The sequence below is a fragment of the Heptranchias perlo genome, chromosome 6, assembly GCF_035084215.1.
Source record: "Heptranchias perlo isolate sHepPer1 chromosome 6, sHepPer1.hap1, whole genome shotgun sequence".
NCBI lineage: Eukaryota > Metazoa > Chordata > Chondrichthyes > Hexanchiformes > Hexanchidae > Heptranchias > Heptranchias perlo.
The window spans coordinates 13,294,201-13,319,058 of record NC_090330.1 but is presented as its reverse complement, the minus strand read 5'-3'; the positions used below and the strand labels follow the sequence as shown (position 1 = coordinate 13,319,058).

Below are 24,858 nucleotides of genomic sequence, written 5' to 3'. Positions count from 1 at the left end.
CTAACAATGACAATTAGAGTAAAATGTACTCCCTACATGACTATGAGAATCCCTACGTGGTCAGTGTCCAGTAAAGTATTAAAATGCCTACGTGGAGCCCTTTAATGAAAATGCCCAGATAGTCAGTTTTCAGTAAAATAGTAAAGTGCCTACGTGGCAAAATAGCAGAAGTAGCAATGTGGTTAGAAAAGGGTTAATTAGTAGCCTGTTAGCTGGGAGTTAGGACAGTGGAACTCTTTAGGCCATCTATTCGCATGCTCATCTCTTTACCATAAGGCCTGCATTGTCTTATCAGTGTACATAAGAACATAAGAACATAAGAAATAGGAGCAGGAGTAGGCTATTCGGCCCCTCGAGCCTGCCCCGCCATTCAATAAGATCATGGCTGATCTGATCCCAACCACAAATCTAAAGAACACAAGAAGTAGGAGCAGGACCCGGCCACTCAGCCTCTGGGCCCTCTCCGCCCCCCCACAGGGCATTGACCGATCCGAACTCAGCTTCATGTCCAATTTCCTGCCCGCTCCCCATAACCCCTAATTCCCTTTACTTCTAGAAAACTGTCTATTTCTGTTTTAAATTTATCTAATGATGTAGCTTCCACAGCTTCCTGGGGCAGCAAATTCCACAGACCTACCACCCTCTGAGTGAAGAAGTTTCTCCTCATCTCAGTGTAGGAGTCTTTGGAGTCTTTGATGTGGGTCAAGGACTGGTCTGAGTGTCTCCATGTAGCTGGATCATCAATAACCTTAACGAGCTTAACGAGACCGAGAGACATTCCAAGCTAAGAGATAAGGAACGAGAGGGACAGGGGAGAACATTCCAAGCTGGAAGATGAGGAGACATCCATCTATGTCTGTCACTGCGGCGTAATCAGCCAGGTCTAATATCTGTGATTGGCTTTTCATTATGTAACCTAGCATGGCCAACCTGTGCCCGGCTTATGATTGGTGTTAACAAATGTTCCAACCCCTATTGATCTGTATAAACGTTTGGATTTCTGTATGTTTCTTTGTCTTGCTCTGCCAGCATAGAGGGACTCTATCAGGAGTCCAAATCGATGCTGCAGACAAAGTCCGGCTATTAAAGTTGTGTTGAACTTTAAATGTGTATTCGACTCAGTTTTTGCTGAACCAGACTGAGGGGAAAAAAGAATCCGGTTCGTCAACTATACACAGCAAATCCTAAAACATTGAATTACTCTGTCAATATTCTATTAATGAACATATATGCAGATTTAATTAGTCAAATATATATATATATCTACATCTTTGGCTTTGCTCTACCCTACCTCATCAATGCTTTCAGCCGAACATCTTTGCATTCATCGTCCTTTCCTCTGACAATGGATTACTCATCTTTCCCACTCCCTTCATTCCACCCTTGGTGGTCACTCTTTTAGCCATCTTCCCCTTTCTCCTGGTCCTCAATCTCTCAATGCAATTGTTTTCTCATCTTCCTTCCCGCTTTTGAAAGCCTCCTAAAAACCCTTCTCTTTAATCACACACTGATCCCAAACTTTTCATTATCGCCTTTTCCCTTTCTGTTCAGCATACACTGTTTTATCTCTGTCCTTTAAAGCACAACTCAATAGAATTATAACAAAACATCTCAAGGCTTTTTTCAGAGGGAATGGTTGACAATGAGTATAAAGCAGGAGAGAAGACCAAAGGCATGGTCAAAAAGAATGGCTGTATATATTAAAAATAAAATACAGAGGCCTTCTCAGAACAAGCAAGCTGAATTTAGCTCATAATAATATTGGTAAACTATGTCAGTGTTTGGTCCTGTCCTTTGGGAGTTCTGAAATACTAATTGAGGAGATGATAAACTATACTGGCACATTTGAGCAAGGCACCAAACTTTCTACTAGGCAGAGTCTCAAATTGAAATTCTAACGTAAGCTGAACTGAATAGGGCCCTTTGAGATTTAAATTCTGACCATGATGAAGTGCATCGTTCTCTGGACACATGTGTGACTATTCTACTGAATCTGTCATCACGGCAAACACCTGCTGAAGCCCCAGGTAAGGTTTTTTCACCCATTATGTTTAGATTTGCCAGTCTATGTTGGCAAGTATAAATATAAGACAACCGCAACATGTGCTTAACCCATGGCAGACGTGTGGCCATGGTGGGCAGCTAATCCTGGTGGATTAGTGGACCCATCAGAGCCAGGGATTACAGGCCTAGTTCTTAAAGGTTTGATGGATCTCAACTGTTCCCTGCTACTTTAGCAGTGAATATGTAACTTCAGGACTGAATTCATGAAACCAGTGCAGACAGTGAGCTGCTACCCGGAAGACCACTAACACGGGAAAGGTTGTTGTTCTCTTTAGTACGATTGATACGTTAATCTTCAAATATGGATTCATGTGATTTTTTTTAACCATTTGAGAAACGCAAAATAATTAAGCAGTCAGACATTTTATAATGCAATTTTAAATAAGAAATAAGCTGAGCTGCCTTTGAAGAAACAATTAGAATTCACTGATACTTAAAGTTAGTGAAGCGAATGTTGTTTTACTAATTGGAATGAAGAAGAAATGCCATTTCACAATGCAAGTCATTTGTGAATTTAAATGAAAGCTGTTCATGGAAAGGATTCCAATCAGGGACTGAGCATGGATACCTCTAAGACTCCACCTGGGTCCCAGTAACTCCAGTGTGAAATTCATCAGGAAATTTCTTGGACAGTAAATTTGGCGCCGAGTTCAGTACTTATGGAATTCTGATAAATCCTACAGAATTGTTACGCTTCATAAATTAGCATATGAACCACTTCTATCTTTAATTCCACAGGATTTTTTAATTAAACAGAAAATCTTTTCGATGTCAACACCTTCACATACGTGAAGATACAGCGATTTCTCAAGCAGCACTGAAAACAATTAATGGAAAGGGAAATTATTTCCTGAGGTGACAGTCTCGTTTCTAGAATGCTGGTCATTTTAAACAGCAATGGTTTCCTCCTGATCAAGAAATTAAAACTTCTTGTGCATCCCCGATTTCCTTTGCCCCACCATTGGCGGCCATGCCTTCAGCTGTTTGGGCTTCAAGCACTGGAATTTCCTCCCTAAACCTCTCCGCCTCTCTCTCCTCTTTTAAGACGCACTTGAAAGCCTACCTCTTTGACCAAGCTTTTGGTCACCTGAGCTAATATCCCCTTATGTGGCTCATGTCAATTTTTGTCTAATAATGCTCCTGTGAAGCGCCAAGCGATGTTTACTACATTAAAGGCACTACATAAATGCAAGTTGTTGTTGCTGTTGTTTTGTACTTTATAAGACATGTCTGCAATGTTCTTTCAGCCTATTCTATGACACTTAATTACTTGCTATTTGCAAGTAATAAAGTGTCTTTTTTTAATTATATATTATGATCCAATTAAACAGAAAGCGTGTTTATCTGTGGTGCAACTCTAAATGTTACATTTGTTCGTTCTCAGTCCTCTGTTCATGCCTTACTTTTTCCATATGACGGGCACACAGACACATTTGATAATATCTGTCTTACTTCTGAGTGATAAAAGGAACAAATATTTATCAGCACAAAGTTCAGCCAGTTCTAAGGAAATTGTGATTTTATTTTTAAAAACAAAAATTTTGGATTTTATTTGCTCTTAAAAGGCACAGAAAGGCCATGAAAAGTGCCTCAAGGGGAGGTCAGCACTAGTCAGATGTGGAGTAAACCTCCTTCTTATCTAATCTCAACAGTGGCCTTGATTTTCTCAGTGTCAACAGTTGCCCATCAGGCCAGTCCATTTGGAGATTGCATATTGCAGCTCCAGCTCCAAAATACACGTCCACTGGGTGAAGGAAATCAGATCAGGTGCCTTGACGGGAGTCATGTGATAGCACCAACCTTTTACATTATTATACAAAGAAAACACAATTGAATTGTGCCTCTCAGATTGGGCATATCTTAAAGCTCAGATGCATTTTCATGATGCTTGTAAACTTATTATTTTGTAGTCTACATAATAAAGTGATGAAGCATGCAAATATTGAATGGAACATGTAGGAAAAATAATCAGTTTTGGTTTTCCTTTTTTCTAATATCTTATGCAGTCACATGGAATCATTATTTAATAAGGCATGTAAGAGAAAAATAATAAAATATGCTTTGGTGCTTACAGCCTGACATTGTAAATTGCATTATTCTGCATGGCCTTTCACTGATCTGTCAGGATAGCGTATAGAGAATAGCATGAAGTCAAGAATATTAATTTTTCAGATCTAAAACTTAACAGAGCTGAAGGTTCTCAGCCCTTCCGGTGGTAGACAGCTGCTGTAACTTACATAGGAACATACGAACATAAAACATCGGAGCAGGGGTAGGCCACATGGCCCCTCGAGCCTGCTCTGCCATTCAATAAGATCATGGCTGATTTTTGGCCTCAACTCCACTTTCCCGCCCAATCCCTATATTCCTTGATTCCCCCCTGGCAGGACTGTGGTGGAAGGGCTGCAAACAAGATCGTTTCCCAGAATCGTTGGGTCACAACCTTACTCCAGAGTTTCCTGTGGTCTTTGTTGGGGGCAGAGCTTCCACCTGCCCCAGATAAGCCTGGCGGGTCCCACATCCCTTGGTCTCAGAAGCCTAGCTAATCCTCGGAAGCTGATACGCCTAGTAGAAGGAGGGGTACTGGCTACCTCAGTGGTGCGTGCGGAGACCACGTGGAGGTTCAGGTTCAGGCATGGATCCCCAAAAAACAAGTTTGAAAAAAAGAGTTTTTAATGTGGTCCCCTTACAAAAGGGGCTGAAGGTGCCACTCTTGATTTCTTTCCAGGAGCAGCATCTCTTTCCCCCTTCTTCACTATGGCAGGCAGTCAAGATGCACCCCTAGTGGTTTAAGCACCAGCCATCGGCACGTAAATAAAGGGACCTCCCCACGACCCTGCCAACTTTGGAGGACCCTGGTGGGATATAATTGCTCGGATCGCTGGCCCATGCATGTTCAGGGCTAACATTTTCACGCACACATTACATGAAGCACAACAATGCCACTTAAGATCAATAAAGGATCAATAAATTTTAGCATCAGTGTAAAGCAAAACTGTTTTGCACTGATGTTACAGTTATAACCTAAATGCAGTCCTCGCAGTCATATTTGGGAAGCAAAGCTCTGTGCTGAAAACGAAAATATGTGCACAACAAAATTTGCGGTTGAGAATTCTGAGTTTTGTTTCGAAGTCACAATAAACTAAATTTCTAAACACAATTTGTTAGGCTAAGCCTTTACTGGACTGTCTGCTTATTTACAAGTTGCTAATCTGCTGCTAGAAATATACATTCTCTTATATCCCAATAAAAATCTTATGTAGCTGAAAAGCATCCTGATTAGGCACGGTATCCTATGATAAATGAGCAATTACTTGACCATCTGTTGTATGATAGTCTGTTTCCCAAGTACTCAAGAACTCCAAGCAAGGATGCCTTCACAATTTATGCTGCCCACGCATCAGTGTAGCTTAGCAATGAAAAAAAAACCCTCGATACTGCTGGGGGAAAAAATGAACTGCATGAGCAAATCTAAAACCAGCCATCATGCTCATGCAAGTCAAAAATAAAGCCATTACACCAGTCCGTAGCTGAGAAAATCCATCACTGTCACAAACTGGGATCTACAACAACAATAACTTGCATTTATATAGTGCCTTTAATATAGTAAATTATCCCAAGGAGCTTCATAGGAGCGTAATCAAACAAAATTTGTCACCGAGCCACATAAGGAGATATTAGGACAGGTGACCAAAAGCTTGGTCAGAGGTAGGTTTTAAGGAGCATTTTAAAGGCTTACAAACACCTAGCGGGTAATTTTGACTTTGTGCAATAGTGTAAAATGGGCAATAGTGAATTGGCAGCCCGTTTTACATCTGTGGAAATAAAAATCGGGAGTGATGTAAACGGGATGCCAATTCGCAATCGCCCATTTTACACTTTCGCACAAAGTCAAGATTATCCAGCTATTGCTGTGTGGTTAAATTAATAGTATTGTAGAAGCCCTAAAATTAATTTGCCATCCAATAAGTGTGGCCATTTTCATCCTTTGTGTATAACTTGCTGCATCAAGGAATCGTAGGTGTTGCCGTTGAGGCATAAAACGCTGTTATAGAAATGAAAAGTCAGTGCATTTGTTTCGAGTGACAGTCACTGCTTGTTATTGAGATAGATGTGGAGAATCTGGAAGAGCAGAGGATAAAGTTAATAGTTGGAGGGTCTGAAGGGATAACAAAAATAAAAAAGACAACTGGAGATACAGAGAGTTTGCAGGACTTTGCTGGCAAATAAAATGCTCTGTAAATATCACTGTGCCACCATCTGAAGTTAATTAATCCCTTGAATAATTTCCGTTTAGAAAAATCTCAGATTGGATACTGATTTTGACCGGTAAAATAATTTCTAGAAAAGAAAGGAACTTTTTACCTTAAGGGTGAAAAAAAAAGTCCTGCTCAAAGTTCATCGAATCCTTACTCTTTTAGGATTCAACTGGGCGAAGCAGGCACAGTGAACGGTCCAACCGATGAGGAACCCAGAAAGTAAGTTTTCATTTATTTTTTGTTGGGGCCTGAAGGGGCAGGATTGACGGCAGACTGCTGGCCTTCTGCTAATGAGGCCTGGTCCTCAAAATAGACCGGACCTCCCGCCCGAAAACCACGTGGAGGGACAACCTACTTAGCAACCTACTTATCATGTCTCTCTGACGTGTCTTCAAAATGTTTTGCATGCAATGAATTAGTTTGAACTGCAGTAATTGTTACATAAGCAAAGGCAGCAGCCTTTTGAGGCAAGAGTGCAACCAATTGGGTAAAGAAAAACTATTTCGCCATTAAAAATGTCCTTAGTCCAGCAAGAGCACAAAAATAATTCATTTTATAAAATAAGTTATCCCTGACTGCACTCTCAAATGTGTCAAAAATGACAATATCACATCCATTGGTTACAGTGCCCATTCAAACAGTGAAACCATATAAACTATCCTGACCATAAGCTAGAACTCACTATAATGGTTTGGCATATTAATTTACTAGGTAAGTTCACAATGTGCTAAAAATCACTCTCAGAATAATCTTTTCTCTTGCATATTTACTGTTCCTAATTTTTAAAAAAGTCTCCACTAAGTTAGGTGGCACAGTAAGTTGTGTAAATGAAAGTTACAAACAGACATAGACAGGCTAAGTTAGTGGGCAAAATTCTGGCAGTGGGGAAGTGTGAGGTCGTCCTCTTTGGATCCGAGAAAGACAAATTGGAATATTTTCTTAATGGCAAGAAATGAGGAACTGTGGTGGAGCAAAGGGATTTGGGTGTCCATGTACACAAATCACTAAAAGCTAGTGCACAGGTACAAAAAGTAATCAAAAAGGCTAATAGGATGTTTGCTTTTATCTCAAGGGAGTTGGAATACAAAGGAGAGGAAATAATGTTTCAGTTGTGCAGAGATCTAGTCAGGCCCCATCTGGATTAATGCGTTCAGTTTTGGGCACTAAACCTCAGTAAGGATAGATTGGCCTTGGAGTGGGTATAAACACAGATTCAACAGAATGATACCGGGGCTTAAAGGGTTCAATTATGAGGACACGTTGCATAAACTTAGTTTGTATTTCTTTGATATGGAGATGCCGGTGATGGACTGGGGTTGACAAATGTAAAGAATCTTACAACACCAGGTTATAGTCCAACAATTTTATTTGAAAATCACAAGCTTTCGGAGATTATCTCCTTCGTCGGGTGAGTCACCCGACGAAGGAGATAATCTCCGAAAGCTTGTGATTTTCAAATAAAATTGTTGGACTATAACCTGGTGTTGTAAGATTCTTTACATTTGTATTTCTTTGAGTTAAGAAGGTTGAGGAGTGATCTAATGATGGTGTTTAAAATGATAAAGGGATTCGATAAGGTAGATACAGAGGAACTATTTCCTCTGGTGCGAGAATCCAGAATAAAAGGGCACAATCTTAAAATTTAGGAGTGAAATCAGGAAGCACTTTCATACACAAAGGGCAGTGGAAATCCAGAACTCTCTTCTCCAAAAGGGAGTGGATGCTGGGTCAATTGAAATTTTCAAGACTGAGATCAATAGATTTTTGTTGGTGTGGGCATCAAGGGATATGGAGCAAAAGCAGGAAAATCTGTTGAGGTACATGTCAGCCATGGTCTAATTGAATGACAGAACACGCTCGAGGGGATGAATAGCCTACTCCTGTTCCTATGTTCCAAAAGCACAGAACATTTTGTCATGTTAAACGTTTAATTAGTTTGCCTATATAACAACAATGGCTACGTTGGCTGTGAAACATATTGGTATACCCTGAGGAGGTGAAAGGTGCTACATAAATGCAAATTCTTTCTTAGTTCATCTGCTGGGTTTTGTTATATTTCATCCTTTCCCTCTCTGATTTATTACATGCCCTGTTGCTGAATAGCTGATGAATTGGAACCATTTGTTCTTCCGCATTTTCTCTGGAGGTTAAGGCAAAATTTTGAAACCTATGGCATTGCGGACAGCAGGGGAGCTAGAAAGCCAACTGCAGGCCTATTCTAATTGGCACTCATAAACCAGGAGCTTGTACATGAAAAGCAGTTGACAGCACCTCCCCCGATGGCTCAGCTCGTTAAAGCAGCAAGTAAGCTAAGCCATGTACACCAGAAAGTCTCAAGTTTGATTCCTGGTCAGCAATGAATTACCGAAACTCAGCCAGGGTGGCAGTAATGATGCTACAATTAGCTTCAGTGTCACTGGGCTAGAAAAGAGTTAAGTCAGCCAGGGTTTTCAGTACAGATTGCAGACCATTAACTCTTACTAAAAAATGCATGTGTGGACATCAGGTGAGAAGGGGACTGGATTGGGCTGTGATACCCCACTCTCCATCGGTAAAAGACTTACATTTGTATAGCACCTTTCACAACCACAGGATGTCCCAAAGCACTTCACGACCAATTAAGTACTTTTGAAGTGTAGTTACTGCTGTATTGTGGGAAACGTGGCAGCAAATTTGCTCACAGCAAGGTCCCATGAACAGCAATGTGATAATGACCAGATAATCTGTTTTATTGAGGTTGGTTGAGGGATAAATATTGGCCAGGACACCAGGGAGAATTCTCTTGCTCTTCTTCGCAAGAGTACCATGGGATCTTTTACATCCACCTGAGAGGGCAGACGGGGCCTCGATTTAACATCTCATCTGAAAGATAGCACCTCCAACAGTGCAGCACTGATAGTGTCAGCCTAGATTTTGTGCTCAAGTCTCTGGAGTGGGACGTCAACCCACAACCATCTGACTTAGAGGCGAGAGTGCGACCACTGAGCCATGACCAACACATTGTTGAACAGTTATTGAATAGTTTGCTGATACTTATTGCCTGGACTTCATTGAGTCGCATTAAGAATGGCCATTTGGGTGAGGTGTGTAGGTTTAGAATCAGATCCTGGGGGTTTGTCATAACATTAACACATCTATACACATCTCTAATATCAGTAACATTAGGACTAAAAATCATCGGACGTACTCCCACTTCGCCGATGACCTCCATGCCTGACCCTCATGAAATATCCAGGATCAGGGTGTGGTCAGCTATTTTATTTATTCTGGCCGGTGCCTGAGCTAGTATGAGCGCAATTTGGGAAGGAAGGGAGCAAGATGAAATAAAATATGGCGCTGGAGCGCTGGCACCACCAGCTCAAAAGTTTTTTGACATGTATAAGAGGGACAATTTGCCTGACCCTGGCCTGGATACCCTAGTGGGCCCCACTTGTGCCCCTCACCAGGCCTAGATGTCAGTTTAGTTGTCGTTATCCAGATTGCAACTTTTGGCCGGTCAAGGATCAAGTGGGAATCCCTCTGTTGTCCCCTATCCCCCAGTGCTTCCCATTTTGACAGTAATACCATTTGCCATTCTTATGTCCAAAGTGTAATAGCTCTCACTTTATTATATTAAACTGCACATCTGCCATTGTTTACCCACTTGTTTAATTGATTCAACTTTCCGTTTTCATCCTCATAATTCACTACACTGCCTAACTTGGTATCATCTAGGTGTTTGAACATACTCCCTTCAATTCCAAAATGCGGATCATTTATATAGAGAGGAAAAAACTGGGACCCCAACACCTATCCCTTGGACACCACTTGTTACTCCCTGTCATTTCAAAAAATGTCCATTTTATGCCAACTTCCTACAGCTCACCTATCAACTAATTTCCTAACTACATCATGAGTTTCACTCCAATTCCACACACCTTAATTTTGTCCAGTAATTTCTCTGCCTCTAAGGAGTGTATACTTTGTTTTGCATGTTAATGTGTAGATCTGGCTTAAACTATAGCAACTCTTGTGGTACTGCTCCGATTCTGTCAAAATCAGCGCGATGTGAAGCCATGGTCTGATGGAAGGTTGTGATCAGATAGCTTGCAATATATTTTCCCTTGAAAGCATCTTTTTTGAAGTTGACGGAACTTTAGAATCCGGACTTGACATAAATCTTAACCTAAGTGTAAAATTGGAACTCAAAACAAGAAAATAATTCAAAGCCGTGAGATGTAAAAGGATGTAGCACCGCGCTAGAGAAAATATTTCTCAAGCACAGGGAAGCAGGAATTGGATGATTTGGACAGCACGAAAATATGAAGGTGGTCACATGGAAACTATTTTCTATACATAGGGTAAAAGAAGGGGAAGTCACACTGTCGGATGATAATCTCTTTAAGGAACAGGCATCCTTTGAGATTTTCTTCATTAATCTGCCCCCATTGGCTTCGAAATCTGGAGAATACAAAAAGAACTGAAGCACAAATGACATTTTCTAGACTATGCTAAAGCCTAGAAATCATAAAAGCTTTTCCCCAGAGGGAATGTCGATAAATTGTTGTTCTGGCTTCTTAGAAATGACTGGAAGTATTGATCTATTTGCTGAAATTGTAGAATAGGTTCCATTTTAGACCGATCGCAAACAGATTTTCAACATACATGTAGGTTTGAAGAAAATGTCTCCAGGGTAGTATCAACTTATATTTAAGTGCACGCTGCTGGTTTCCCTTTTCCTGCAATCAATAAGACTTTCTTTTCAATGACCCATTCAATGAATAAATAATGCATTAAAAAGAAGCAATTTAATCAAAACTCAAATAGATGTCTTTCCACAAGTCTGGTTTTAGTTTTTCAGCATCGGATTGTGAATGTAGAAAGGAGAGAGTTTGAGTGACACTCTTGGCTGATATTTTGAACTCTCTGAGAGATACACCAGTTCTGAGTTAACCTGAACTGCCAAATGCAGGATGGGACCACAGCAGAGTACTCCACCAGAGGGGAGGTGAAGACTGGCAGAATTACTTCAGCCCTGTTGAAGTGCAAATCCTTCCACCTGTTTACGTTGTGTTATTTACAACAACCCTGGGCAAGGCTATGGTCCACACTGTCCAATTCCATTACCTAAATAAATAATTGTCATAGTCGGGGAGGTGGTAAAACCTGAAATTGGGAGTAGGAGCAGGACTTGAGAAAAAAAATTCAGGTAAGTAATAACCATAAAAATTTCAACTTTCTAAGAAATATTCCTGGTTGTGAAAGGTACAAAAGGTTTTATCTCATATCCATGCTGAGTAAACATAGTGGGGCTGGAATTCCACGACCGTTCTGGTGGACACCACCAATTCAGCGGGAGTCCCCCGGAGCAGCCACAAACTGAGCCAGGGTTCCGATAAACCAGGTCCCGGCCATGGGGCAAAGTTTCTTGGGGGGGCAGTGCACACATCTGCCCATAAAAGTGCCATTAATATAATGGGGTGGGGCCAGGGCCAATGGAAGGGAATCCTTAAGTTAGGAGTTCCCATACCCTAGCCCTTAGTCAGGACCCAGTGCAAGGTCAGCAAAGATACACCTGGTCTCACTGTATGTACATCACCTACAGGGCCCAACTAGCAGTCTGGGCTGGGTTTGTGGCCTGGATCCTCGAAGATAGGGATGGAATTTTTTTTTAATGTGCCCCCCCCACCCCCGACCCCGACACAAGAGGCAAATAGGGACAGCCAGTTCCCCTTTCCAAGGGTGCAAATTTTCCACTGGATCGTCTAGCCACTTCAGCTTGGAAGCATCCCAGATATGTCCCCAACCCAACTATCCCCTGCTACTTGTGGCCCCTCTCCATGACGCCACAAACTTCGGGTGGGGTCGGTGGTGAAGGCTGCAGGCAGGCTTCTCCTGGCACCTAACGATCAAGAACACTATCAGATTATCATAAAAACTCAACTAGTTCACTAATAACCTCAAGCCACACCTACTTGGTGGCCTACATGTGACTCTTGTCCACACTGTGCAATTGCATCTTATGGGGTTAATTTCTATGGGAGTTTTCTCAAACCATTTACTATCATATATCTGGAAAAGCTGGGGTTGTTCTCCTTAGAGCAGAGAAGGTTGAGAGGAGATTCGATAGAAGTGTTCAAAATCATGAAGGGTTTAGATAAAGTAAATAAAGAGAAACTATTCCCATTGGCGGAAGGGTCAAGAACCAGAGGTCACAGATTTAAGGTGACTGGCAAAAGAACCAAAGGCGCCATGAGGAAAAGCTTTTTTACACAGCGAGTAGTTATGATCTGGAATGTGCTGCCTGAAAGCGTGGTGAAGGAGATTCAATCGTGGCTTTCAAAAAGGAATTAGATAAATGAAGAGAAAAAATTTGCAGGGTTGAGGGGAAAGACCGGGGGAATGGGACTAACTGGATTGTGTCTTACAAAGAGCCAGCACGGGCTTGATGGGCTGAATGGCCTCCTTCTGTGCTGTAATCATTCTATGATTCTATCTCTATAAGATCATCTCTTGGTCACCTCCTTTCAAGGCTAAAAAGTCCAAATTTCTCCAGTCTTTCCTCATACCTGTCTTCTGATGCCAAGGGTCAGCCTTGTGGCTCTTCTCTGCACTGCATCAGAGCATGGAATGTCTCTCTTGCATCTTGGTGGCCTGAATGGACAAGGTTTGGTCTGACCAGAGCAGTTTGAGCAAGACTCCCTCTGATTCATACTCTACTGTTTTGGCTATATAATTGGTGCTTCACAGTGGTTGGACATGTTGACCATTGAGTATACTAAGACCACTAGATCTTTCAATTTAACCCTTAGCTATTTTGACACCATTCTTGACGTGCTTATGTTGTATATTTTCTCTTCCTATGTGTAGTACTTTACACTTGTCCTTATTAAATTTCATCTGCCACTGTTCCTCCCACTCATGTATTTTGTCCAATTTATTTTATAGTTTCTCAGCTGCCACCTGGTGCGATATCAGCCGCAAATTTGACCAATTTGCATTGAGTTTTTGAATCCAACTCATTGATGTAAATTAGATTCCTAGAGCACCCCACTCAGCATATCCCCCTGCAACTACGTAACTGCTCTTTTAAGTACTCTCTGCTTTCTATCCTTTAGCCAATTTTTAAAAATAATTTCCCAATGTTTATGCTGCATCCCCATCACTCTGGGTTTAAGCAGTAGCCTTTTGTGCACCATGTCAAAGTCCTTTCCATGGTCCACTTGAGATGTAATTTCCTCAAAAAGGTCAAGAAAATGTGCTAGGCAGGATCTTCCCCTTCGGAATCATTTGCAGCTGTTGTTTACAAGTAACTCTCCAGTTTCCTCCTAATAATTGATTCCATTATTTTATATAGAATTACATAGAATGTACAGCTCAGAAACAGGCCATTCGGCCCAACAGGTCCATGCCAGTGTTTATGCTTCACACGAGCCTCCTCCCATCCTTCTTCATCTAACTCCATCAACATATCCTTCTATTCCTTTCTCTCTCGTGGTTATTTCGCTTCCCCTTAAATGCATCTATGCTAGTCGCCTCAACAACCCCTTGTGGTAGCGAGTTCCACGTTCTAACCACTCTCTGGCTAAAGAAGTTTATTTTGAATTCCCTATTGGACTTATTAGTGACTATTTTATATTTATGGCCCCTAGTTCTGGTCTCCCCCGCAAATGGAAACATAGAATCATAGAAAGCTACGGCACAAAAGGAGGCCACTCGGCCCATCGTGTCCTGCAGTTTACAGCTTTCTTCCTCACTATCAACCACACAGCTAATTTTTGTATAATCTTCAAACTTCTTGATCGAGCCCCCCACATTCAAGTCCAAATCATTAATATATACCACAAAAAAGCAAGGGACCTAGTACTGAGCCTTGCGGGATCACGCTGGAAGCAACCTTTGAGGCGCAAAAATACCCGTCAACTATTACCCTTTGCTTCCTGCCACTGAGCCAATTTTGGATCCAACTACCCACTTTCCATTGAATCCCATCGGCTTTTACTTTTTTGACCAGTCTGCCATGTGGGACCTTGTCAAAAGCCTTGCTAAAATCCATGTACATTACATCAAACGAATTACCCTCATCAACCCTCCTTGTTACCTCCTCAAAAAATTCAATCAAGTTAGTCAGACATGATCTTCCCTTAACAAATCCAAGTTTAATCCGTGCCTTTCTAAATGACGATTTATGCAGTCCCTCTGAATCGATTCCAATAATTTGCCCATCACCGAGGCCAGTCTGACTGGCCTATAATTACTCGGTCTATCTCTTTCTCACTTTTTAAACAATGGTATAATGTTAGCAGTCCTCCAATCCTCTGGCACCATGCCTATTGCTGGGGAGCATTGGAAATTGATGGTCAGAGCCTTCACTATTTCCTCCCTTGCTTCTCGTAACAGCCTGGGATACATTTCATCCGGGGCCTGGCGATTTATCTACTTTCAAAGATGCTAATCTCCTCAATACTTCCTCTCTCACTATGTTTCACACTCCTCCTCCTTAACTATGATCTCTGCATCGTCCCCCTCTTTTGTGAAGAGAGACACAAAGTATTCATTAAGAACCATACCCACATCTTCCACCTCCACACATCTTCTCTACATTTACCTATCAGACCCTTTCATAATCTTAAAGACCTCTATCAGGTCACCCCTCAATCTTCTCTTTTCTACAGAAAAGAGCCCTAGCCTATTCAATCTTTCCTGATAGGTATAACCTCTCATTTCTGGTATCATCCTAGTAAATCTTTTTTACACCTTCTCCAGAGCCTCTATATCCTTTTTATATTCTGAAGTCCAGAACTGTTCACAGTACTCCAAGTGTGGTCTAACCAAGGTTCTATACAAGTTTAACATAACTTCCCTGCTTTTCAATTCTATCCCTCTAGAAATTAACCCCAGAGCTTTGTTTGCTTTTTTTATGGCTTTATTAACCTGCGTCACTACTTTTAGTGATTTGTGTATCTGTACCCCACATCCCTCTGCTCCTCTACCCCATTTAGACTCGTATTTCCTAAGCAGTACATGGCTTCCTTATTCTTCCTACCAAAACGTACCACCTCACACTTATCTATTCATTTGCCAATTACATGCCCATTCTGCAAGTTTCTTAATGTCTTCCTGTGTTTTGTCGCAGTCCTCCTCAGTATTAACTATACCCCCCAATTTGGTGTTGTCCGCATTTTGCATGGTATTGACGTAAAACTAATGGGTCTGTCCTTGCTTGTGTCTGCCTTTTCACTCTTTTTGAAAGGGGATCCATGTTAGCCTATTTCTAATATGTTTCATCAGTAAAGCATCACAAATATTGCAACATTTTGGTGTCCAATTTTTCATGATTACCTTAATTTTCATCAACAGACTAGAAATTAAAATCTCCAAAGAATACTTGCTTGACATAGGCAATGATGTGTATTGAAATGTATGAAATATGTAATGAGGATTATAACATATGTACCAAGTAGATTCCCAAGACTGCATGCCACAAAATGTTGCTCATCAATCTGTTCCACAATTACTGCTCAACAATGACCAGCCCTCATACAATCTTACAGCTCCTCATCGCATCTCATGCATATACAACAACACCACCTTGCATTTATATAGTGCCTTTAACGTAGGAAACCGTCCCAATGCGCTTCACAGGAGCATAGTTAGTCAGACAAAAAGTGACACCGAACCAAAAGAGATATTAGGATGGGTGACTAAAAAGTTGGTCAAAGAGGTACGTTTTAAGGAGGGTCTTAAAGGAGGAGAGAGGTGAAAATGCTTAGGGAGGGAATTCCAGAGATTAGGGTCCAAACGGCTGAAGGCCACCAATACTGGGGCAAAGGGAGTTGGGGATACAAAAGAGTTGGAAGAATGCAGAGTTCTTGGAGGGTTGTTAGGTTGGAGGTGGTTACTGAGATAGGGAGGGCAAGGTCATGGAGGCATTTGAACATGAAGATGAGAATTTTAAAATCAAGACGTTGGTGGACTGGAATCAAGGTATGTAAGTGAGGGCACACACACACACGTAACTTACAATTGAAAGCATTGGCACAATAAATCTTCCAAGGGCTTTAACACATCAAACTATTATAACACATGATCACTTAATAACACCCAGGACAGGTTACAGGTTGGGTATGGTAGTGTAATGGTTATGGTACTAGACTAACAACCTAGAGAAGTTCAAATCCCACCATGGCAAGTTGTGAAATTGAATTTAATAAATCTGGTAAATTGTGGGCTAGCACCAGAAATAACGATGATGAAAGTTGCTGGATTGTTGTAAAAAGCCAACTAGTTCACTGATGTCCTTCGGGGAAGGAAACCTGCTGTCCTTGCCCGATTTTCAGTGCAGTACAGAGGGAGTTCTGCACTGTCGGTGGTGCCGTGTTTCAGATGAGACGATAAAACGAGGCCCTGTCTGCCCTCTCAGGTGGACGTAAAAGATTCCATGACACTATTTTGAAAAAGGATAGGGGAGTTCTCCCTGATGTCCTGGCCAATATTCATCACTCAACCAACATCACTAAAAACAGATTATCTGGTCATTATCACATAGTTGTTCGTGGGACTTGGCTGCCCGCAAATTGGCTGCTGCATTTCCTACATTACAACAGTGACTGTACTTTAAAAGTACTTCATTGGCTGTAAAGTGCTTTGGGACGTCCTGAGGTCATGAAAGGCGCTATATAAATGCAAGTCTTTTTATTTAAATTAAAGTTCCCTTACAGGCTTCTGTTCCGATTCTCCAACATTCACTGTGCCTAGGCTATCCAGTGTGCCTGGGTGCAGATTGAGGATCAATATATATATATTTGATTGGTCAAAACCTTTTGAAAAGGTTTTGACCAATAAGCTACTAAATTAGGTTCTGATAAAAAAAATGTACTTTTCTTTGTATATTGTAAATGGGCACTTTAAAAAAAAGTTTTATGTCATAATTAATAATAGAGAAGGGTAACAAGATAACACCTAAATCTAGATCACTTACTTACAAGCATATGCTTAGAGAGTTATTTACTTTGGAAAAACATGAGAGTAGAGGATATAATTGAAGTTTATAAATTTATGAAAGGATTGGATGTGATAGACTTTGATTAAATATTTGAAATGGGTAATGATAGTGAGACCGGAGGGCATTCCTATAAAATATGTTGGCATAGAGGGTTATCACCCTCTGGACTAGACTTCTGCCAGGTGAGGGTAAGTTTGGTTATACTACAAACCTTTAAGACGAGACTTGGCAAACTCCTGAGTGAGGAGAACATTGTGACCTGTTGGGAGTGTATGGTTTAGATGAGAGCATTTTGTGGTGTATCTTAGGCAACCATTGTCTCCTGGAGCTTACTGATTGCCTTAAGGAGTTGGGGAGGAATTTTCCAGCATTTTTCCTAAAATTAACCACATATTTTTTACTCTGTTTCTTTGTCTCCTTCACAGGAGAGGTCATTACATGCAGTTGGAAAAGGTCGTGCATGATGTTACATTGTCTTAATAGGCAAAGTAACATACGGTCTGATGGTCTTTTCTCACCTTTCAGTTTTTATGTTTATCTTTCAATGTAGTGGACCCTCAACCCAAATCAGTTGAAGTGATAGATACATAACAAGCATATATTATATGGCATTGCTCCACTCATTGCCTTGTGAGCAGGGCCTGGATGCAAGTGACCAGAGCACTCAACCTGCCCAAACACAAATATATATGATATATCTTTCATTGCAGATTGTTGGCAATTGAATTACAATATTAGTGTACCGATGGCAAATGGGCCCTTAAGTATTAATGACCCATTTCTTCAGGCAGATTTTGGATTACTTGTCCATGATGTGGAGGATGGTGCATAGCAAGAAACTGCAAGACTTGAATGTTATTCGGCAAGAAATGCATATGCACGATTTTGCACACGTGGGACAGGTGAACTTCCATGGCAGTTCTCCTGATTGTTTGCCATAACGTTGGCGGAAGAGCCATGGAAACCCCAAAGTTATGGCGGGTGATTGGGGAAACCCCTGTGGAAATTCAACCCCGTGCTGTTGGCTCCCGAGTGTCACAAGTGCTCTGAAGTCCAACCCACAGTGTAAAATCGGGCAGAACCCATGGCACTGTTACCCTTAGCATAGTCTGCCATTTAAACGTGTTATACAAATCTATATTGGGCTTTGAGAAAGCGTGAAGAAGCATAAGAACGAAAAATTTTAGCTTATTCCCGATTACATTGGACTTTGCGCACAGAAAGAAAATTTATGGCTTTTAAAAACTATAAGGGGATCTCCTGGTGCATTGTTCACAGTCCCAGTCCTGGGGAGTTTTTGGGCTGGAGGCTAAAGGTCACAGTATCAGGGAGCAGGGTATAAAGACAAAAGCAAAAAAAAAAAATTAAAGTAACAAATACCAGTGCTATAAAGGAATGGGAAAATTAAAATCAAAAAATATACAAAACATCTGCCTGTTTAAGAGCTCACTCGTGAATGCAACTTTCCGTTTCACCCAATCCAGGGTGTTCATTGCGATGCGATCCTAAATCAATGGTATATTGTGGTCGTCAATGGTCTCATTTGAATAATAAATTAAATCAATGTGTAAGAACACTTTGGGCCAGCCTAGCGGGCCAGCCGGAATATTGCACGCACCACCAATCAGGCGGTTAGTCTATGAAAGGGATTGCCAGTCAGTTTCCAGGCCCTCGAAGAATAGTCTACGCTGACACTTCACGTTGACTAAAAAAAACCCTAAAATTCATCACATCATAAATTCTGCATTTTTCAGTTACTGTCTTCTTTCCTGAGTTGGTACAATTTACTCCATAGGTGGATATATTTAACTTTCTCATTAAAGATAGAGGAGACTCTGCAGTGTCTATAACAAGTTAATTAAGGATATAATTAAACTTATGAGGCAAGTTTTTAATTTGCGATGGCGATCCAATTAAATCCCTCGGGGGTGCATTTACTAAGATTATTGAAGCATCACCTCAAACAGTGGTCAGAGGCCAACAATAGAATTGCCATGAAGCCTGGCTACCGCATTAATAATTAAAACAAAATCATGAATGCTAATAATACAGGATCAGCCCAAGAGGTGAGTCATGCAAAACAGCACATTGACAGTGCAAAAGCAACCTGTACAAGAGGAAGGCAAGAAAACCTAAATTTATCTTCTCCCAATTCACCACACCCCTCATTTTTCTCCCTCCAAAATAGTAAATCTTGCTTAGATATGGTTTCATGAGTGTCTGCAGTACCTCATCCAAGTGACCTTTCATCATGCGTGGGCCTGATGGGCTATTCATCCACAGAAGACAGCACAGCTGACTTGATCCTGTCCTTACTCATGGAAGACATCACCGGCCGAGCCTGATCCCATCCTCACACATTGAAGACATCACCGGCCGACCCCGATCCCATCCTCACACATTGAAGACATCACCGGCCGACCCTGATCCCATCCTCACACATTGAAGACATCACCAGCCGACCCTGATCCCATCCTCACACATTGAAGACATCACCGGCCGACCCCGATCCCATCCTCACACATTGAAGACATCACCGGCCGACCCCGATCCCATCCTCACACATTGAAGACATCACCGGCCGACCCTGATCCCATCCTCACACATTGAAGACATCACCGGCCGAGCCTGATCCCATCCTCACACATTGAAGACATCACCGGCCGAGCCTGATCCCATCCTCACACATTGAAGACATCACCGGCCGACCCTGATCCCATCCTCACACATTGAAGACATCACCGGCCGACCCCGATCCCATCCTCACACATTGAAGACATCACCAGCCGACCCTGATCCCATCCTCACACATTGAAGACATCACCGGCCGACCCTGATCCCATCCTCACACATTGAAGACATCACCAGCCGACCCTGATCCCATCCTCACACATTGAAGACATCACCAGCCGACCCTGATCCCATCCTCACACATTGAAGACATCACCGGCCGACCCTGTCCCATCCTCACACATTGAAGACATCACCGGCCGACCCTGATCCCATCCTCACACATTGAAGACATCACCGGCCGACCCTGATCCCATCCTCACACATTGAAGACATCACCGGCCGACCCTGATCCCATCCTCACACATTGAAGACATCACCGGCCGACCCTGATCCCATCCTCACACATTGAAGACATCACCGGCCGACCCTGATCCCATCCTCACACATTGAAGACATCACCAGCCGACCCTGTCCCATCTTTACCTATGGAAGATATCACAGTTGACCCTGATCCTGTCCTTACTCATGGAAGACATCACACCCAATCCTGATTCTGGTCCTTTCCCAAAATCCTCACACATGCACTTTGCAGCAGGGGTCACTGTATAGTGGTGGAATTTCTTTTCGTTAACCAAAAGATGATAGTGCCTCAGTAGAAGGGGTTAATTATTTTGCTATCATAAAGCGGATAAATGGATCTCATATAAACAAATTAACACGCTTATTACTAATTTAGCACACAATAACTTGAACTCATTTCGATGTGATCTTTCAACAAAAACATTTACCACTGATTTCAATCATGATTGTTTCAAGGACCCTGTAATTGTATAAGTACTGTCAACTCGTACAATTTAAAGTAAAGGGAACTGCAACATTAACAACTGATCTGCCCCCTCTTATGTTACTCTTTCTAATATATCTTATCTTATACATCTTATCTTACCCATTAACTTTAAATCTGTCAGCTTGAGTCAATGGTCGCACTCTTGCCGCTTAGTAAGAAGATCATAAGTTCAAGCCCCACTCTAGGACTTGAGCATATAATCTAGGCTGACACTTCAATGAAGTACTGAGGAAGTGCTACATTATTAAAGGTGCCGTCTTTAAGATGAGAGGTTAAACAGAAGCCCTGTCTGCCCATTCAGGTGGATGTAAAAGATCCCATGCACTATTCGAAGAAGAGTAGCAGAGTTGTTTTGGCCAACATTTATCCTCAACCAAAGCAGATTAACTGGTCAGTTATTTCTTTTGCTGTTTGTAAGACCTGTTGTGCGCAAATTGGCTCTCACTTTAAAAGCAATTATTTGGTTGTGAAGTGCTTTGGGACATCCTGAGGATATAAAAAGGTGCTATATAAACACAAGTTCTTTTTTCATATCTGTCTATGAAACCTTATATATGCTGCCATTGCCGAGACAGAAGCGCAGAAGGCAATTAACAAAGATACCATCGTGTATCAGAGCACTAATTGATATCACATTGGTCTTGGTAAATGCTTCCACCATGGATCTGAAATGGCTTGGGGTTGAATACATAACACACATTGAGAGTTAATCAGCCACGACCTTAGTGAAACGCTAATGACCTACAGATAATAGAAATGCTCCTGCTTGATAGTTTCACAGTTCACTGGAGCATATTAATGGCTTTCTTTCAGGAAGTGTTTGATTTGGCTCATTATGCACTGATACGGAAACTTTTATAAATCCAATATACTAATTGAAAGATTAAAAGATATAAAATATACGTAATGATACATTTTATGCTCAGTGTGTAGAAATACTGGGACAAAACAAGAAAAATGGAATTAGGCTGTATGCTCCACTATTGTACAGGCCCAATGAGCCACATGACCTCCTTCTGTGCTGCCAGACTCTATAGACAGATTTACCTGGGCCCCTCTGCCTCAGCACTGAACAAAGGCAAAGTACATGGCCCGTGGCATCCTTGATGCAAGCCCCTTAAGTCTGGTGGGCCACTCTAATGTATCCTGAGGGGTCCTCTTCTCCTTGCTGTCAGGGCCCACTTATACCAGCTTCCTGAAGCACCCTACGACTAGGTGACCCATGGTCACATCTACAGCAAAAGAAGGTAGAAGGCTAGGAATACTCCCTTTTACCTAATGAAGATGATAGTGATAATGCAGGCACTTGCCCAGCTCCGCACCCCTGGGGAAGCCTTAGAAATCTCCTATTTTTGGTTGATGTTATTTTAAAAAATTTCAGTCTCATTACGCATGCTTTGGAGAAAAAGGATTAATATTTTATTGAATATTTGTCAGGGAGTTAAACACTTTGCACTTTTGCAGTATCAAGAATTCCCAAGGCCTGATGATACAGCACAGAAGGAAGCCATTCGGCCCGTCGTGCCTGTGCCAGCCCTTTGGTAGAGCTATCCAATTAGTCCCACGCCCCTGCTCTTTCACCATAGTCCTGTAATTTTTTTCCCTTCAAATATTTATCCAATTCCCTTTTGAAAATTATTGCTGAATCTGCTTCCACCACACTTTCAGATAGTACATTCCAGGCCATAACAACTTGCTGCTTAAAAAAATGTTTCCTCATGTCACCTCTGGTTCTTCTGCTAATCACATTAAATCTGTGTCCCCTGGTTACCAAACCTTCTGCCACTGAAAACAGTTTCTCCTTATTTACTCTATCAAAGCCCTTCATGATTTTGAACACCTCTATGAAATCTACTCTTAACCCTCTCTGCTCTAAGGAGAACAACCCCAACTTCTCCAGTCTCTCCACATAACTGAAGTCCCTTTTTTTAAAATTCGTTCATGGGATGTGGGCGTCGCTGGCGAGGCCGGCATTTATTGCCCATCCCTAATTGCCCTTGATCCCTCATCCCTGATACCATTTTAGTAAATCTCTTCTGCAATCTCTCTAAGGCTTTGATGTCATTCTTAAAGTGTGGTGCCTGGAATTTAACACAATACTCCAGCTGAGGCCTAACCAGTGTTTTATAAAGGTTTAGCATAACTTCCCTGCTTTTGTACTTTGTGCCGCTATTAATAAAGCCCAGGGTCCCATATGCTTTTTTTTAAAACCTGCCTTCTCAACTTGTCCTGCACCTTCAAAGATTTATGTACATACACCCCCCAGGTCTCTCTGATCCTGCACCCCAGTTAAAATTGTACCAATTAGTTTATATCGTCTCTCCTCATTCTTCCTGCCAAAATGTATCACTTCACACTTCCCTGCATTAAATTCATCTGCTATATGGATATGTGTCTGCCCATTTCACCAATCTGTCTATGTCCTCCTGAAGTCCATTACATTGTTTACCACATTTCCGAGTTTCGTGTCATATGGAACGATGTTAGACACATGCTAAAGTTCCTTGCTGCACAGCTCTAGTAACGGATGAACTATTGCTCTGTTCATTATAGGGTAAATTCACCAATCCTGTACTCCCAGTAGGGAGCCACGCTTGAAGGGAGCATAGGTCAAAGGTACGCTCATCACTGGGAGTGCAAGATTGATGAATTTACTTTTATTTGCAATGAAATCATAAACAGGCGCCTTTTGAACGCATGTACATTATTGCCATACATAGTGAGCAGAGCAATTCTTCATCCAATATGTTGAACCTCAACCTTAGAAGATTTCCTCTACCGCAGAGGTAACGGTGCCGGGGTGGGAAGAGAAGCTATTAGCAGGAGATTCTCTGGCTATGATAACACAATAACCTGTATTTTTAGACAAAGCTTTCAAGCAAGTTTTACCTGAAAAATGCCATGAAGGAGAAGCCATAGCCATGTTGCTCTGCTATTCCAGCACACACTACATTGGCAGAGGCGCCAATCAACGTTCCATTGCCTGGAAGGGTGAAGAGAAATGATAAGACGTTTAGAACAAAAAGACAATGAAATATCAGTGATCATGTCGTATGTTCCCAACCTTCATGAAAAAAGCCGAAAGCTATCAACAAACCCAAGAATGATGTAGGAGCCTAAATGAATTGGTTGCACAATTAAAAACAAATGCAATTTCTTTACATTTGTGTACTTCTTGGAAGAGATCCAAAATATGTAAATGATGCAGACTATGTTTATGGCAAAACTTCATTTATTCAAACACTAAACCTAAAAGCGATGAGGTAAAATGCTTCTACTGTAAAGCCCCCAATCTCCCACAAGCTGACCTACAGCCTGGCTCAGCTGGTAGCACCCATGCCTCCGACTGAGAAGGTTGTGGGTTAAAGCTCCACTCCAGGATTTGAGTACATAATCGAGGCTGACACTTCAGTGCAGTACTGAGGGGGTGCTACACTGTCGGAGATGCTGGGGCCTAGAGTTAACATTGTTGCGCCTGTTTTACAGCCATACAACGGGCACAACATTAACCATCCCGCATGTGATCTGCGCAGGCATTCAGGCCACTGCTAAATTGGTCAGGGCCTTTTTGGTCTTGTTCTTAATAACCATTCAAAAAAACTTCCAAAATTAGTTTTTTGTGGAGTTGGAAAAACAGAAGGGCTCCTCCTGGCTCCACAAAACAACTACAGATTTCAGACAGATCGCTCCCCCCCCTCCCCCCTCCCCCCTCCCCCCCTCCCCCCAACTCAGTCACTTCCCCAGACTTACCTGTGGGCCTTGGCGCCAGCTGAAATTGGTTAGGCCCTGACAAGCGAGCTGCATTAGGTCACCTGATTGGCTGCCGCAGCTCGCCCGAATTATGATGACGAGGCTCGAGGACGAATTTAGTTCGGTTTTTGGGCCTCTCCGTCCTGGCATGCCGTCACTGCGCATCACCCTAATTGCACCCGGTTTGGGGCACTAACGAATTTAGGCCCTGCTTCTCTTTC

At 41.9% G+C, this 24,858-nt stretch overlaps 1 protein-coding gene across 1 annotated transcript in view; it reads right to left on the bottom strand.

The window, feature by feature from the left end:
- oca2 (oculocutaneous albinism II) overlaps window positions 1-24,858 on the bottom strand; it is a 386,742-nt gene that overhangs the window by 50,980 nt on the left and 310,904 nt on the right. Inside the window, exon 22 of the mRNA XM_067985374.1 lies at window positions 23,777-23,870. Within this exon, the coding sequence (XP_067841475.1) occupies window positions 23,777-23,870 (94 nt within the window). The remainder of the gene's footprint in view (window positions 1-23,776; window positions 23,871-24,858) is intronic.